The 14,504-nt window shown below is 46.0% G+C and overlaps 2 protein-coding genes across 4 annotated transcripts in view; one reads left to right on the top strand and one right to left on the bottom strand.

Annotated features, from left to right (window-relative positions):
* The first annotated feature begins 9 nt into the window (after positions 1-9).
* On the top strand, positions 10-13,898 carry LOC148888066 (transcription regulator protein BACH1-like). 2 transcript variants are annotated; one of them, XM_089013788.1, is made up of 6 exons: positions 10-111; positions 1,667-1,921; positions 2,157-3,128; positions 4,067-4,273; positions 4,399-4,613; positions 13,760-13,898. In XM_089013788.1, the coding sequence occupies exons 2-5, from the start codon at positions 1,679-1,681 to the stop codon at positions 4,594-4,596; spliced, it is 1,620 nt and encodes a 539-aa protein (XP_088869914.1). In that variant the 5' UTR covers positions 10-111; positions 1,667-1,678; the 3' UTR covers positions 4,597-4,613; positions 13,760-13,898. The 2 variants fall into 2 exon arrangements, with proteins under 2 accessions (XP_088869914.1, XP_088869913.1); XM_089013787.1 differs by lacking the exon at positions 13,760-13,898 and having other exon boundaries at positions 11-111; positions 4,399-5,189.
* LOC148888065 (glutamate receptor ionotropic, kainate 1) overlaps positions 9,259-14,504 on the bottom strand; it is a 34,481-nt gene continuing 29,235 nt past the window's right edge. For both annotated transcript variants that reach the window (XM_089013784.1, XM_089013783.1), the window contains 2 exons: positions 10,102-10,327; positions 9,259-9,699 (listed from right to left, as the gene is read on the bottom strand). In XM_089013784.1, coding sequence (XP_088869910.1) covers positions 9,410-9,699; positions 10,102-10,327 — 516 coding nt within the window. In that variant the 3' untranslated portion in view covers positions 9,259-9,409. The remainder of the gene's footprint in view (positions 9,700-10,101; positions 10,328-14,504) is intronic.

The raw sequence follows: 14,504 nt of genomic DNA, 5'->3' as shown, positions 1-14,504 counted from the left end.
AGTTGCTCGCAATTTTTTTCCCGTTACTGATTTTGCTTACTGGGGTTCCGGATGAGCACATTCGTCTTGACCCAATTTACAAATGGTACCGCTCACAAGCTGACGCGCCAGGTTGGTGTTCAATCTACATGCTAATCGCGGTTTGTAAAAACTAGCGTATTTGTTATTGTGTTAACTTTGTCAACGAGCGCGCGCGAAATTACGTGTAAACAGCTACTCGACTCGTTGGGGGGGCATCGTTTTTCTCCCCTTTTCAAACTTATTTAGACTTTTCTATAATCATTTGTCACAAAAAAAGAACCAATATGTTGTAAAATGAGTTTGTCGCCAGCGATGCTTTGTTTGCTCAATTGCTCTTCCCGTGTCAATTTGGCCAAGTTGGCCAATCATGAGTCAGCATTTTAAGCTTGACGAACAGAAAAGTGCTAAAAATGTAGTCAACAGTTTACAAGACAATGCATTCATTACGACCACCTAAGCTGTGCCAAACGTTATACATTCACGAGAATAATGCTCATTTAGTTTGTGTTAAATTGTATGGAAGTGCATTACGTGACGCCGAAACGTGTTCAACGTCTCATGTTTTACACCGTTGCAAAATCTGAACACTTAGTCATCTTAGTCAATATTTCGTGAATGTGTGGACTGAAGTACTTTTTGTACTTGTTCTCCGCATTTTTCCAAATAAACCATTAGTGAATAATTGGCCTGATATCAGAATCAGAATCATCTTTATTGCCAAGTATGTAGGACACACAAGGAATTTGTTTCCGGTAGAACACGCTGCACTAGTATCGTCGTCAAAAAAAACTGCTAAGTGGCACTATACAGTTCCATTTTGGCTATCAGTGATATACTTATGAAATGCACGCTATATTTCTCATCCAAAAATATAAATTGTAATGTTTTTATCATTGGCAATATAGTGACCAAAATGTTAACCGTGACAGCACTTTCATTTGTAGTATAGAAATTAAACACGATAAAAAGAGAATTACATAATGTGTATCAAATGGTGATGAGTTTTACTTTATTTGAATGATCATTTTGTGTATGGGGGGCCTTTTGTCGAGCATCTTCATCTTTATTAAGTTTATGGAGTTGCTTGGTCTGTAGCCACAAGCCAGTGTCTTATTGTGCCGGTTCCAAGCCCGGATGAATACAGAGGGTTGTGTCAGGAAGGGCATCCGACGTAAAAGCTTGGCCAAAACACATCCGAAGCAAACCTCTGAAGATGGAGGACACTGATTTGCTGTGACAAACCCTGTAGGCAAAAGCCGAAAGGAAGAAAATATTTAAGACATCAATGCAAACATTGCAAAACACCAAACATGGGTTTTGGTATATCATTGGTGTTGTGATGTTGTAGCAATGAATATTTGAACAAAATGTTGAAGCCACACGCATAGGCGGATAAGAATACGAATATTTTTTTTTTTAATCAAATAAAATCCACAAATTGGATTGGAATTGGAAATGCTGCTTTCTTTCATTTGTTTAAATAAGCAATTATGATTTGAGGGCCAAGTGTTTTAAGTTGCCAGCGTGAACAAGAAATGATTTAAACTCTTACTTCATGACAGCAGTGTGTCGCAAAATCAACATAAAATACCTGAGATCAAATTCAAGGTATTAATTATTCCCCTTCTTTCTCTTCACCCCGCAGGCCGAGTGAACCATGCTACTCCAAGCTCAACGTGTGTCTGTTTTCACCTTCCAGTCAGCCGTACACTGTGCTCATGTGCTGCAGTGCTTGGACGAGCAGCGGCAGCATGACATTCTGTGCGACGTGACCGTGGTGGTAGAGGGCCGCCGCTTCCGGGCCCATGCCGCCGTCCTGGCCTCATGTAGCGAGTACTTCCAAATCCGCGCCGCTGCCGCCGAGTCAAAACACAACTCTGTTGTCACCCTTCCGGACCAGGTCAGTTTGGGATTTTGATTTTTTGGGTCAAATACCCCGCGCTGTTGCTTACATTTTATCACTTTCAGAGCCTGAAGACGTTTTTTTAGTTTTTCAGATAACGGAACTAATCAAAAATACTGAAGACAGATTCACTAGTGTCAGCCATTAGATTACAACATAACAGTTTTTGGCAGGTATAGTGGAAGTCTATATTTGATTGTGCCAAATCAATTTTCCGCCTCTTTTGCCTCAGGTGACGGTGCAGGGCTTTGAACCTTTGCTCCAATTTGCCTACACATCAAAACTGCTCTTCACCAAAGAAAACATCAATCAGATTCAAAGCTGCGCCCAATTCTTGGGTTTTTGCAACCTGGAGTCGGCATGCTTCGATTTCCTCATTCCCAAGTTTTCAGGGCCCAAAACACAGCTTGTCAAGCAGCGGGTCTGCTGTCAAGGTGGCGGTGAGGCAAAGCCGTGCAGTTCCGACTTGCCAATGGACCTGCCGTCGCAGTTCGCTTTGGGCGCTCCTGCTCCTGCTCGCGAATTGTGTTTGGAAACCTGCGGGCCGCAGATGCCGTCGCTTTCACTGGACTTGTCCACCAATATCGTCTGTCCGATGTTGTCTGTTCCCCATCCCGTTGATGCGGCTCAGGACCATCAGATATGCGATGCGGACATTTTGGCTGTGGAAGACGTTTGCAACCAACGCCAGTTGAGTCTGCCGGAATTGCAGTGCGAGCTGTCGACAGCGGAGCATGTGGATCCGCAAGCCGTTATCCGGCCCGGGGAGAATTTCGACGTGGGCTGCGAGCTTGATCCCTGTCCCAGTGCAGAAGATTGCACGCAGTTATTGGAAGACTCCGCCAAGGATGAGGAGTTCTCAGAGAGAAGCAGGGAGGAACGGGAAGTGGCCGAGCATCTGGCGAAGGGATTTTGGTCAGAACTATGCACTCCACCTCCGATTCAGACTATACCCGCTTTAGACCACGGCAATGTGGACAAAAACCCCTCGGACTTCCAGTGGCTCAAACAGCTAGACCTGGCCTCCAATCCAGCCGACTGTCCTTTCCTCAGGGAGCTCAGCGCGGGTGAGGAGCCCAACTTGCACACCGACGCGCTGTCCCAGTCAGAGAAGAGCCCCTGCATATCCTCCCTCAACTCGGGGGAGGACTCTGAAATGGACAGCGATGGAGATACGGAAGCCAACAACAGGAGAGCAGCCGAGGTCAGCGTCACTAACATTCAATCATTCCTGCTACGGGAAGTTCCTGTTTTGAATTTGGATTGGATTGCATTGGATTAGCCTTTATTAGTCTCACAGTAGATCCATTTACATTTCACAGCAACAAAATAACAAATAATGTGACACATCACAAAGACACAGACAGTCATTCAATCTTAAGCACTTTATGCACCCTTTTTGTTGTATGAAGCAGTTCTAGAAGAAAGAAGAGAAGATCAAAGCGTCATTTTCGCCAGTGGATCAGAGACATCATGGTGGAATGTGCACGTCTACTACAAGCAAAATTTTGAAAGCAAACAAAGCTGTAGCATCCTTTGATGAAAAGAGACTGTCTCACACCACCTATCCCACGTAAATCCGCTTCAATTCCAAGCCGCAACAATTCCACATACGCATTGGCACTCTGCGCTGATGCTCCTTCTCATCGCGGGCTCTTCAAGCCATGCATCCATCCAGCCACAGACTGTCCAACAGCACCGACCTTCCCGCTGAACAAAGCGGGGCTGTGAAAATGCTGCCCATTACAGGCGCAAAAAAGCACAATCGCCCCAAAGCTGTCCAGCCATGACAGTCAAATGTGCGATAGTCTATCACTACTTGAAGTCATAACTGCAGTAGGGAAACCCTCGATAATTCAAATAAATAAAAGCCAGTAAGTCTCGTTGACGTGGATCAAGTGACTGATTAGATCCCAGACTCATGCCCAAAAGTAGCGAGCAAGGTGAAATGTTGCTCCTTTCTTTAAATGTGGTCGAAAGCAATAAGATTGTTACCGAACTTCTCCACAAATGCTCGACGATGAGCTAAATTGCTTCATTGGAGGAAGGAAACATCAAAAACAGGCAGCGTAGTCCCTCTCAAGGACTCGATGTGGGAACTGGTGTACTCTGCAATAATCTGTCACTTTCACCCATGTGCAGATTCAGCTGCCATTCCCTGTGGACCACATCTCCACACTGAGCCGCAGCGCTTTCCAGCAGCTTCTCAAGAACCATTCCATGACGCCCGAGCAGCTGGAGTTTGTTCACGACATCCGGCGCCGCAGCAAAAACCGTGCGGCGGCTCAGCGATGCAGGAAGCGGAAGATGGATAGCATACACCATCTCGACAGTGAAATTAAAACCTTGGTAAGTCCCTCACAGTTTCTGTTGTCTCGACTTGAATGCAAACCGCTAAACTCAGGCAACACGGCCACCACCGACGTTCCAGAAGCATGAAAATGCACTCAGGTGGCGGTTCTCTCTTGTTGCAGAAAAGCGAGAGGCAAAAGCTGCTCCAGGAGCGCGCAGAACTGGAAAAGAACCTGGAGGAGACCCGCCAGAGTCTTTGCAGGCTGTGCAGGAGCGTCAGCGCCGAGCCCGCCCTGGACCAGGACCACCTGCAATTTCTGGCCAAGCTCTCAGCGCAGGACTTCTCGGCGTCACCCAATCTCGCGGATCCAGATCCGTGAAGACGGATCTGAAAGCGGTGAGTTCAGATGCTTCGGCCTGGACGTATTTAACATTTCCAAGTATCCGTTTCCAAGGAATGGTCCTTTTTTTAATCACAGACAGTAATCGCTCCTACATGGATTTAACTTGTGTTGCCTTTTTAATTAACATCAACATAGTTATGAATTTTACTGTATCCTAGTCACGAGTGTGTTATTAACCATAGAGCAGGCGTCCATCGGTTGGTTTCTCAGGGAAAGACTCAACCCGATCCCTTGTTCTGCGCATTAACAGAACCCTAACGAGTTTTTATATGATCATTATCAAGTGTTATGATACTGTACTGTGATACTCTGTCACGAAACAAATATGCAAAGTACCAACATAACTTTTTAAACATGTGTTGTTGATAGACTGGTTAATAAAAATAAACGCATTGCTTGATGGAATACTTCGAAGGAATACTTCGAGTGCCTTGAAATTGGCCCGCAAGCAAAAACGAAATGCAGATGGTGCCTTATGTATTTATTTTTACATTTCTAATTCCTAAGCACTGTTACACATTAATCCAAAAGCCTTTATTGACATCTCCTTATGGAGTGTTTTTTTTTTTTTAATAAATATTTTCTTTGAAATAAAAATATTTTTATTACATGTCGCTCCTATGAAATGGTCATAAAATGGGTTGTGGTAACGCAGCGGCGCCTGGAGGTGGCAGTACAAGTCAACGATTCCGTTTCTCACGGGTTGAAACGTTTGCAAGTGCATGAGTTTTATTCTGTCGAGATGTACAGTATCATTCACAGATGAATGACAAAATGTGTTGCAAAGCTATCTGTTTGTAAATTTAACAAAACGCTGACACTGTTGTTGATTCTCCTGCTCGCTTGTAGGGAGTGGAAGCAATCAGAACTTGAAAATGTTGACATGGCAACAAACTTGGGACACGTTTGCAAAGTGAGAAGTCAAGCCGCGTTCTGCCATATTTGTCACTCAGAAATTTGAAATGCCGCAACATAATAATTCCAATAATTCTAGACAAACCTAACACCCTGTTATGATTGATTCTCTTTGACTTATTTATTTTATGTATGACGAGGAACCAATCAAATCAAACCAATGAAAGCAGCACCAAGACACAACATTTTTGTCCCAGAGCCTTTCAAACACATCTGTCTGTCCCTCATTTCATCGCGTTTATTTGGAGACTGACACATAAAAGTGAGACCAAAATAATTCCAAAACCCTTTCCACCTTCATTGACACCTACAACACATACATATTTATTGAAAAGCTGGAACATCTCAACTTAATCTGGGGTGAATCGGAGTCCTTTTAAATGGCAACCGTTGCGTGGCAACCCCTGTTTAACGTCACTTTGAATGTGATTAATTGATTCTGAACACAGCACAACGTCGTCATTTATAGTTGGGTGTGCACACATTTGCAACCTGACTGTCCTTGTATTGTATATATTTTTTTTTAATAATTTAATCACGTCATACCTGTTATTTCTCACATTCATAACAGTTTTGAGATGATTTAGTTTGGTATTGTGTGTGTGTTTTTTAATCCCTCAAAACAATGTAAAATCTGCAAACGTGTTGTCATTACAATATTAATGGAGCTATGCTTGAGTGTATATATATAATGCAATACCTTAAAGAACTAAAAAATAACTCCCGAATCACAATTCTGCGCAATTAGAGTATTTCTTTGCAGGCAAAAAAACAAAAAAATGTCTACATGATCCCCAAAAATGGCAGTGTTTTTGTAAATTACCTTTTTTATCCTTTATTGTGCCTATATATTTAAAATGGAAACACACACACTCACAATAAAAACTGAGATTTGTCAGAAGCAAACCGTAACTAGACAATGTTTTCCTCAAAGTGTAACCACCACAAAAACCAGAGAGCAGTTGGTGGGTGGCTTGCGTCTGCGCACCAATCGAGATGACGTTTCCTGCCTCCCCGTACTGATACTGTTAATCGGCCTGTCGCTCAACTTCCCATCGCCGACTCGTATAGGTAGCAAGTGTTTTTGGTCCGCCTGTCCTCCCAGCCCAAAAAGTCAACATTGCCGTCCCACCAAGCAATGTGGCATCTGCAAATCAAAGGGATTAGCCCCCCACCCAGACATCAGATATCATCCCCGCCTCCTTCAGTCCAGCGGTGACACACAATCCTCAAATTGATGTGTATCAATGCTCCCTCGATTTCCACCTTCATCCCCCTGTATTCCTCATTAACTCCTCTGTGATTCTTCCCTGATGCCCACATCTTCCATTCATCGTTTTGCAGCATTTTGGCCCCTCCAAAAAAAAGAACTGCTGTCCTTTTTTTTTTCTCCGCGAGCCATGCGCGAACGAGAGTCTTGATTCGAGAAGGAAGAAGCGGCAGCTGTGCGGCATGGCAAGGTCAGATGCTGCTAATCCGCGGCCTCATTCATGCCAGATTAAAAACATGCCCCCAGTTCTGATTAAGAACGCAGGGTTAGAAGATTAAAGAGCGGCAAACAAAACCAAAGCAGTTTAAGACCATTGCTGGAATTCATCAGAAATACCAAAACCTTAAATCGGTCATGAAGAACTCGATCTGCCAGTTTTCAGTATGCCTATTATGTCTTTTTAACTGATTAAAAAACAAAAACAAAATATTGATCTTGCATTATCATAAATCTTTGTCGCTTTAGCTGTTTGCCTTTGGCTATGTTTACTTTTCGCAATTACACCAGCGGTTATCCCTCTGAGAGGAAAGAGTTGCGAGCAAGGATTACGAAACAGGGGGAGATTAGAAATTAATTAAAACATCTGGAGTTTTGTCCACTTGCTACACTAAATCACACAACACACATGCTATTAGAACGCTCCAAATTTTTAATTAGGCTGTACCGGCACCCCCCCCCCCCCCAATAAAATATATATTTTGCGTTATTCAGACCACACTTGATCTGCAACAATATTGGATTGTCACATGAAGAACACAATAGTTGACTATCATTCCCAACATAAGGTCCTGGACCTTTTTTGTACACAACATTAATCATATAAGCCGTTAAGCGACTGTATCCTGATTACACGCCGCGCGGTCCCCTTTGAACCTCATTTTCCACACCAAGTATTCCATTGACAGGATTACCAAAAGAGGGACCGTAACACTAAAACGTGTCAGTCAAGTCAAAGAGACCAGAAGATGAATCGACCCAAGGTTAGCAAAGCGAGCTAGCATCCTGCTACTTGAGATGAGCCAACATTTTACTACACGTGGAGCAGCACTTTTTTTTAAATTTGTAAGCAGCATTTTCTCATGCTTACTTGCAACCAAGATGCTCAAAAGGACTGATCTCAAACAGCTCGTATCAGTTTGCTTGGTGAAAACTTCCCAGACATTGTCAGTCACAATGGCAACGCAGGATGGCTGCCCTATGGATTCAAGCTCGAGGAGACAATTGTTGGACTGTCCTATACAAATCCATGGAAGTCGCACTAGAACAAGTGACTTGGTGGTTATTTCACATTTTTTACACCATGACGCCACGTAAAAAAACTTTGAGGTAGACTAGATCCATCCATCCATTTTCCGTACCGCTTATTCCTCATTAGGGTTGCGGGGGAGTGCTGGAGCCTATCCCAGCGGGCACCGGGTGGGGGATTCCCTGAATTGGTTGCCAGCCAATCGCAGTGCACACAAAGACAAACTACCAATCACTCTCACACCTAAGGACAATTTGGAGTGTTCAATCTTCCTGCTATGCATGTTTTTGGAGTGTGGGAGGAAACCGGAGGATGCGGAGAAAACCCACGCGGGCCCGGGGAGAACATGCAAACTCCACACAGGGAGGCTGAAGCGGGATGCGAACCGGCGACCTCTGCACTGTTAAGCCGGCGTGCTAACCACCCGACTACCGGGCCGCCCGGTAGACTAGATATTATCCATTATTTTTGAACATTTTATTTCCCCCTTGTGTTTTGGAATTTTAATTAAAAAGTACCAGTGAGCTTAAATGTAATTGTTTAATTCGCAATTAATAAAAATTCATTGGCGAGTACACAGCAGAGCAGTTTGATCATCTTAATAACTTTTAGCATGCCACAAAAATAAGACAAGGTTCGTAGTGATGTCATTTGTGCCAAAAAATCCGTGCGTGATTGGAAATGGTGGCAAACGGGGAACAAAATAAGAACGTCAACACAGCAAGACGAAACGAGCAGCAATCAACGGGTTAAGAGAATGTCACGTTTTCACAGATGATTTTTTTTCTTCGTTCAGAAACAATGTGACGCGACATCTTACATGCTCAAGAGAAAAAAATACACAGACTTGATAAATACAATAATTTTGAAAATTATATTCAGCGCTCAACGTTTTGAAAAGTAGGTGCAGAAAAACTAAATAAAATTCGCTAAGTATTGCACACCCGTTTTTTTTAATGCCTTTTCATCATGACTTTACCCACCCCCCCACAAAATAAAACATGAAATATATTTTGTTCCACACAGCCACAAAAAAGGTATAATGTGTGTATTTTTCTCGCTTTAAAACAGAAAGTCTGTGATGGTAAAGTATCATGATGGCAAACACTGACAAGAGTCTATTATTCACCCCCACCCTCCAAGTCCCCCCCCAGGACTTTTTTTTAATGTATTCTTCCAATTAAAATATTCATGAGCTCTACATCCAAAACACAGAAAACACTCTACTGTGATTAAAAAGTTTTGATTGTAACAATGCAGTTCACCACATTCGGACATTATTCGGCAACCTCGGAAAGTGGGCGCCCGAACACATGCAGTGTTCAAGTCTTCGGGCGCGACCTCCAAAACGGAGCATATCAATACTTGTTGTGCCACTCGCACTGGCCGACGCTCACCTCCTCGATGTCCAGGTTTTTCCTGGATTTGTAGATAAACTCTCCGATGGCCACAAAAACGGAAAGGACCAGTCCGGCCGCCAGTACAATGAATATGCCGCCGATGTTTTCCACGCCCAAGGCGCTGGCCTCTTTGCTATCCTCCTCGGGGCAGCCGTTGCCGCGCCACCACTTCTCCTTCATCATGTGTAACTTGCCTTCTTCCTGAAGCTGCAGGATAGCGATGGTCACTTTGTCTCTGTATGGGGAGCCTGCAGACAAAAAGTGCAATGCTGTAGAGCAAGTTGACGTGCTGGAATTGTTTTCATGGGCCAAGTAAAATGTTGTGGTGGTGCTAGATCTGGCTCCACGAGCGGTGCTAGAGCTGGCCCCACGAGCCTTGACTTTAACACCGGTGCTCAAGAGCAACTGAAACGACGCGGCATCGTCAGGTCGTCGGACGTTGGTGCAATACTGACAACTACACATTGGCTTGTCTTGTATTACTAGCACTCATTTTCTTGGAGAGAATCTCGAGGGCCAGTTTGTCTTTCAAGAGCATGAAATATAAGAAACTTTTTTTGTGGGTCTGCTAAATCCAAATTGAAAATTGCCCCCATCAAGAACTTAAAACGTCATCCCAAAAAATGAAAAATGAGGACTTAGTTTGGTACCTATTGGTGTCCCCACGCCGTAGCCCTTGGAATCTATCAGACCGCCAATCTGCGTGAGGTTACAGTTTCGCTGGCTGATGTACTCGATGCTCGTCGACTCCATCAGGAGAGCGTAGTCTGTAGTGAGGACCCTCTGGATGCCCTCGCGGTTGTTCTTCACCAAGGCTGTGTTTTTCCGGCTACTCATGAAGGCCCACATCTTCTCGTAGGTCGAGATCTTTGATTTCTGCACCAGAGAGAGCAAAACCTTTTGACCGAGTCGAACAAACAGCTCAAGAGTCCTAAAAACCTTGACCGTTGTTGTCAGTATCATACGATTGGAAACTTGTTAAATGTTGTGATGTCACGAGAGGCTGTGTCCTGGAGGGCAAATACATCCCCCTAAGATGGCTCCACCCAGAGAGAGTCTTGGCCCCACCTGGTGGAAGGCAGCAATTAAACCCACACACCTGCAGCTGATCAGGACTTGATTGGAAAGCAGGGCTCTTAAGGCAGAGAGCCTCTGAGTGTGCAGTTTGGGGAAAGACAAGCTCGATTGCTGTGCTCTGTGGAGAAGTTGATTGCTGCGTGGAACTCATTGCCAGTTGGGACCACACGACACTGGATTTGAACCTAGCTAAGGTGGCTAGGCTACATGACGAGGACGTCAAGAGGGGTGAGGCCTAGAGACTCTTGTAAAGAACTCCGTCTTCAGTTTTACCTCAGAAGAGACTTTATTTGGATTTAAGTAGCAGAAGAGACTTTATTTGGATTTAAGTATCAGAAGAGACTTTATTTTGACAAGTATTGGAAGAGACACTATTCGAACCTTTGTTGCTTGTGAATTCCCCCTGGAACCCTTGATTAAAACCTTTTGTTTGTATCCAAACCTGTCGTCCATTGCACTTCTTGTCCCGTCCCGCTGAGAGCTAGCCTCTCATGATATCACATATGGTGGAGGATGTGGGCACTGGACAAGCGTTAGTAAGTGCATGGACATTGATGGTTTGTGTTATGTTTTTTCTAAAGTGAAAATATCCTCAATTACAAAAAATGGAAGACATTTTGAAAACCCTGCTCGCAAGTCAGGAAGCCCAATATCAGGCCAATTTGCCTCTCCTGGAGGAGCAAAGGAGAGCCAATGAACTGAAGGCAGAGGAATTGCTCTTGCAAAAACAAATGGCCGTCAAGAACATACCCCGGGTGAAGGCGGGGATTTTTTTAGCCAAGATGGGGGCGACGGATGATGTTGAGGCGTACTTGCATACGTTTGAAGCAACCGCCACTCGAGAAAAGTGGCCCAAGCAGCAGTGGGTGGGATTGCTTGCACCCTTCCTGACAGGGGAATCGCTGAATACTGTCCTGGACTTGACCGCAGACAGAGCAGAAGACCACGACTATTTAAAAGCTGAAATTCTCAGCAGACATGGGCTCACCAAGTTCGGGATGGCACAGCGCTTCCACACCTGGACTTTCCAGCCAGACCAACCTCCACGGGCACAGATGCACGAATTGGCCCGCATCGCCCGGAAGTGGCTGGAACCGGAAAGGAGCACGGCAGCTGAGGTGGTCGAGGCCATTGTCGTGGATCGCTACTTACGAGCCCTGCCCTATGAGGCAAAAAGGATAATCAGTCAGCAGTCGCTGACTACTGCGGGTCAAACAGTGGCAGCGGTGGAGCAGTACCAGGCCACAGCGGAGATGCTGCGAACGACCAAGAGGGAAACCGGCAACACACCCCCATCCCGGACTGAAATTGCCCGCCCAAAGTTGCCCAAGCCCGCCAAGATTGCTCCAGGTAGTGTCAGAAGTCCACCCAGGCAGTGGCGGACGCCCAGTGGCACCGAAACCAGACGATGCTACAGATGCGGAGAGACGGGACACATCTCATGGCAGTGTGGAAAACCAGCGGAAGAGTCCATGCCGACCGCTGACTCTTCTAGTGCCCACCCTGCTCACTATGCCTCCAGCGCCAGAAAACCTCCCGGCTTCCTGCGGTGATGAGAACCCAGGGACCCAGAAGCTGCTTCCTCTAACAGGCCGGTATGGTACAGCCCAGTTACAGGATCCTACCCTTGCCAACGCCATGAAGAATGTGCAGGTTTTAGAGGGGGTAGTACTGGGGGAAAGGACAAGCCCCACATACCCCCATTTTGCGGTTGATCGGGGGCTATTATACCAGGTTACGAAGCAAAATGATGAAGTACGTGAGCTACTTCTTGTACCACAACCACACCGAGCTACAGTACTGGACTTGGCACACACCCACCTGCTAGGGGGACACCTAGGGGTGGAAAAGACAAAAGAGAGAATCTTGCAACGGTTCTTCTGGCCAGGGGTGCACAAGGATGTGGAGAACTATTGTCGTTCTTGCCCCGAGTGCCAACAGGTGGCGCCCAAGCCCACATACAGAAACCCGCTAATTCCCTTACCCATCATTGAGACCCCTTTTCAGAGGCTTGGACTGGACATAGTCGGACCCCTACCAAAAAGTGCTAGGGGACACCAGTATATTTTAGTAATGATGGATTCATCAAGGAGGAGAATGTGCTGAGTGGTTGCGCCTTTCGGCAGCATGAATATGCCAGTACTGTTTTTGAATGGGAGGAATGTCGGAGCCATTTGACTACCATCGCTGGACAGCTCTGGGGCCATTGTGCTTTTTTGCGCCTGTAATGGGCAGCATCTTCACAGCCCCGCTTTGTTCAGTGGAAAGGTCAGTGCTGTTGGACAGTCTGCGGTTGGATGGATGCATGGCTTGAGGAGCCCGCGATAAGAAGAAAGCAGCGTCAGCGCAGAGCGCCGATGCGTATGTGGAACTGTCGCAGCTTGGAATTGAAGCGGATTTATGTGGGACAGGAGATGTGAGACAATGTCTTTTCGTCAATGGATGCTACAGCTTCGTGTTTGCTTTCAACATTTAGCTTGTAGTACATGTACAAATTCCACCATGACGTCCCTGATCCACTGCTGACATGGATGCTTTGATCCTCTCCTCTTTCAACTAGAACTGCTTCATGTCATCACAAAGAGGGTACAGCAAGTCCTGAAGAATGAATGACTCTGTGTCTTTGTGTTGTCATATTTGTTATTTTTTCATTTTTTTTCCCAAGATGGCGGCGCGTGAACACGCAGCCGCTCCCCTCTCCCGGCAAATTGCCGTTTTCATGTTTATGTTTGTTAAAGTAATTATAAGTTCCTTGCATGCTGGGTCCGAGAGGACAATAATTTCATCTGTGCTGTATGTCATGCATATTAGCATATTTGACAATAAAGCTGACTTTGACTTTGACTTTGATTATGCCACCCGGTTCCCAGAAGCTGTCCCCCTCAGAAAGGCTACCACAAAGCAGATCGCAAAGGAACTGTTTGCTCTCGCCAGCCGGGTAGGGATCCCAAAGGAGACACTGACCGACCAGGGAACCCCCTTTATGTCCAAGGTCATGAAGGACCTGTGTGCCCTGCTCAAGGTCAAGCAGCTGAGAACCTCCATCTACCACCCACAGACAGATGGATTGGTAGAGCAATTCAACAAAACACTCAAGGCCATGATGAGGAAAGTTATCAAAGAAGATGGCCGAAACTGGGATCAACTGCTCCCATAGTTGCTGTTTGCCGTGAGGGAGGTACCACAATCTTCTACCGGTTTCTCACCCGTTGAGTTGTTGTACTCTTACAGGCCCCGGGGACTGCTGGATATCGACAAAGAGGCTTGGGAAGAGCAGCCGTGCCGACAACGTACCCTCATCGAGCATGTGGGGGACATGCGGGAAAGGATGAAGGCCATTTATCCCATAGTACGAGAACACATGGAAGCGGCCCAACGAAAGCAGCAAGCCTCCTACAATAGACCTGCCCAGCCTCGAGAGTTCAAGCCAGGGGACCGAGTGCTGGTCTTGGTACCAACCGTGGAGTGCAAGTTCCTGGCATCCTGGCAGGGGCCCTTTGAGGTCATCGAACGCGTGGGGGAGGTAAACTACAAGGTGAGGCAACCTGGTAAGAGGAAACCTGAGCAGATTTATCACGTTAACCTCCTAAAGAAATGGCATGCCAGAGAGGCGCTGTTTAGTTGCCTACCCCCCAGCGAGGCGAAGGAACCGGCCAGAGAAGACGTCCAGACGGGTCCAAATTTGTCCCCACACCAACGCCAGATGACCCTCGAATTAGTTGAGCGTAACCAAGACGTCTTCTCCTCCATACCTGGACACACGGACGTGGTGCAACACGAGATACGCACCACACCGGGGAAAACAGTCCACCAACGTTCATACCGGGTGCCGGAGGCCTGTAAGGCAGCTATTCAGGAGGAGATACGGAAGATGCTGGAACTTGGAGTAATTGAGGAGTCCCAAAGTGCCTGGGCAAGTCCGATCGTGTTAGTTCCCAAGCCAGACGGGTCAATACGATTCTACAACGACTATCGG

The sequence above is a fragment of the Hippocampus bargibanti genome, linkage group LG14, assembly GCF_051943395.1.
Source record: "Hippocampus bargibanti isolate YZ-2025 linkage group LG14, ASM5194339v1, whole genome shotgun sequence".
In the NCBI taxonomy this organism is placed as follows: Eukaryota; Metazoa; Chordata; class Actinopteri; order Syngnathiformes; family Syngnathidae; genus Hippocampus; species Hippocampus bargibanti.
This window is presented reverse-complemented; position numbering and strand designations above follow the sequence as displayed.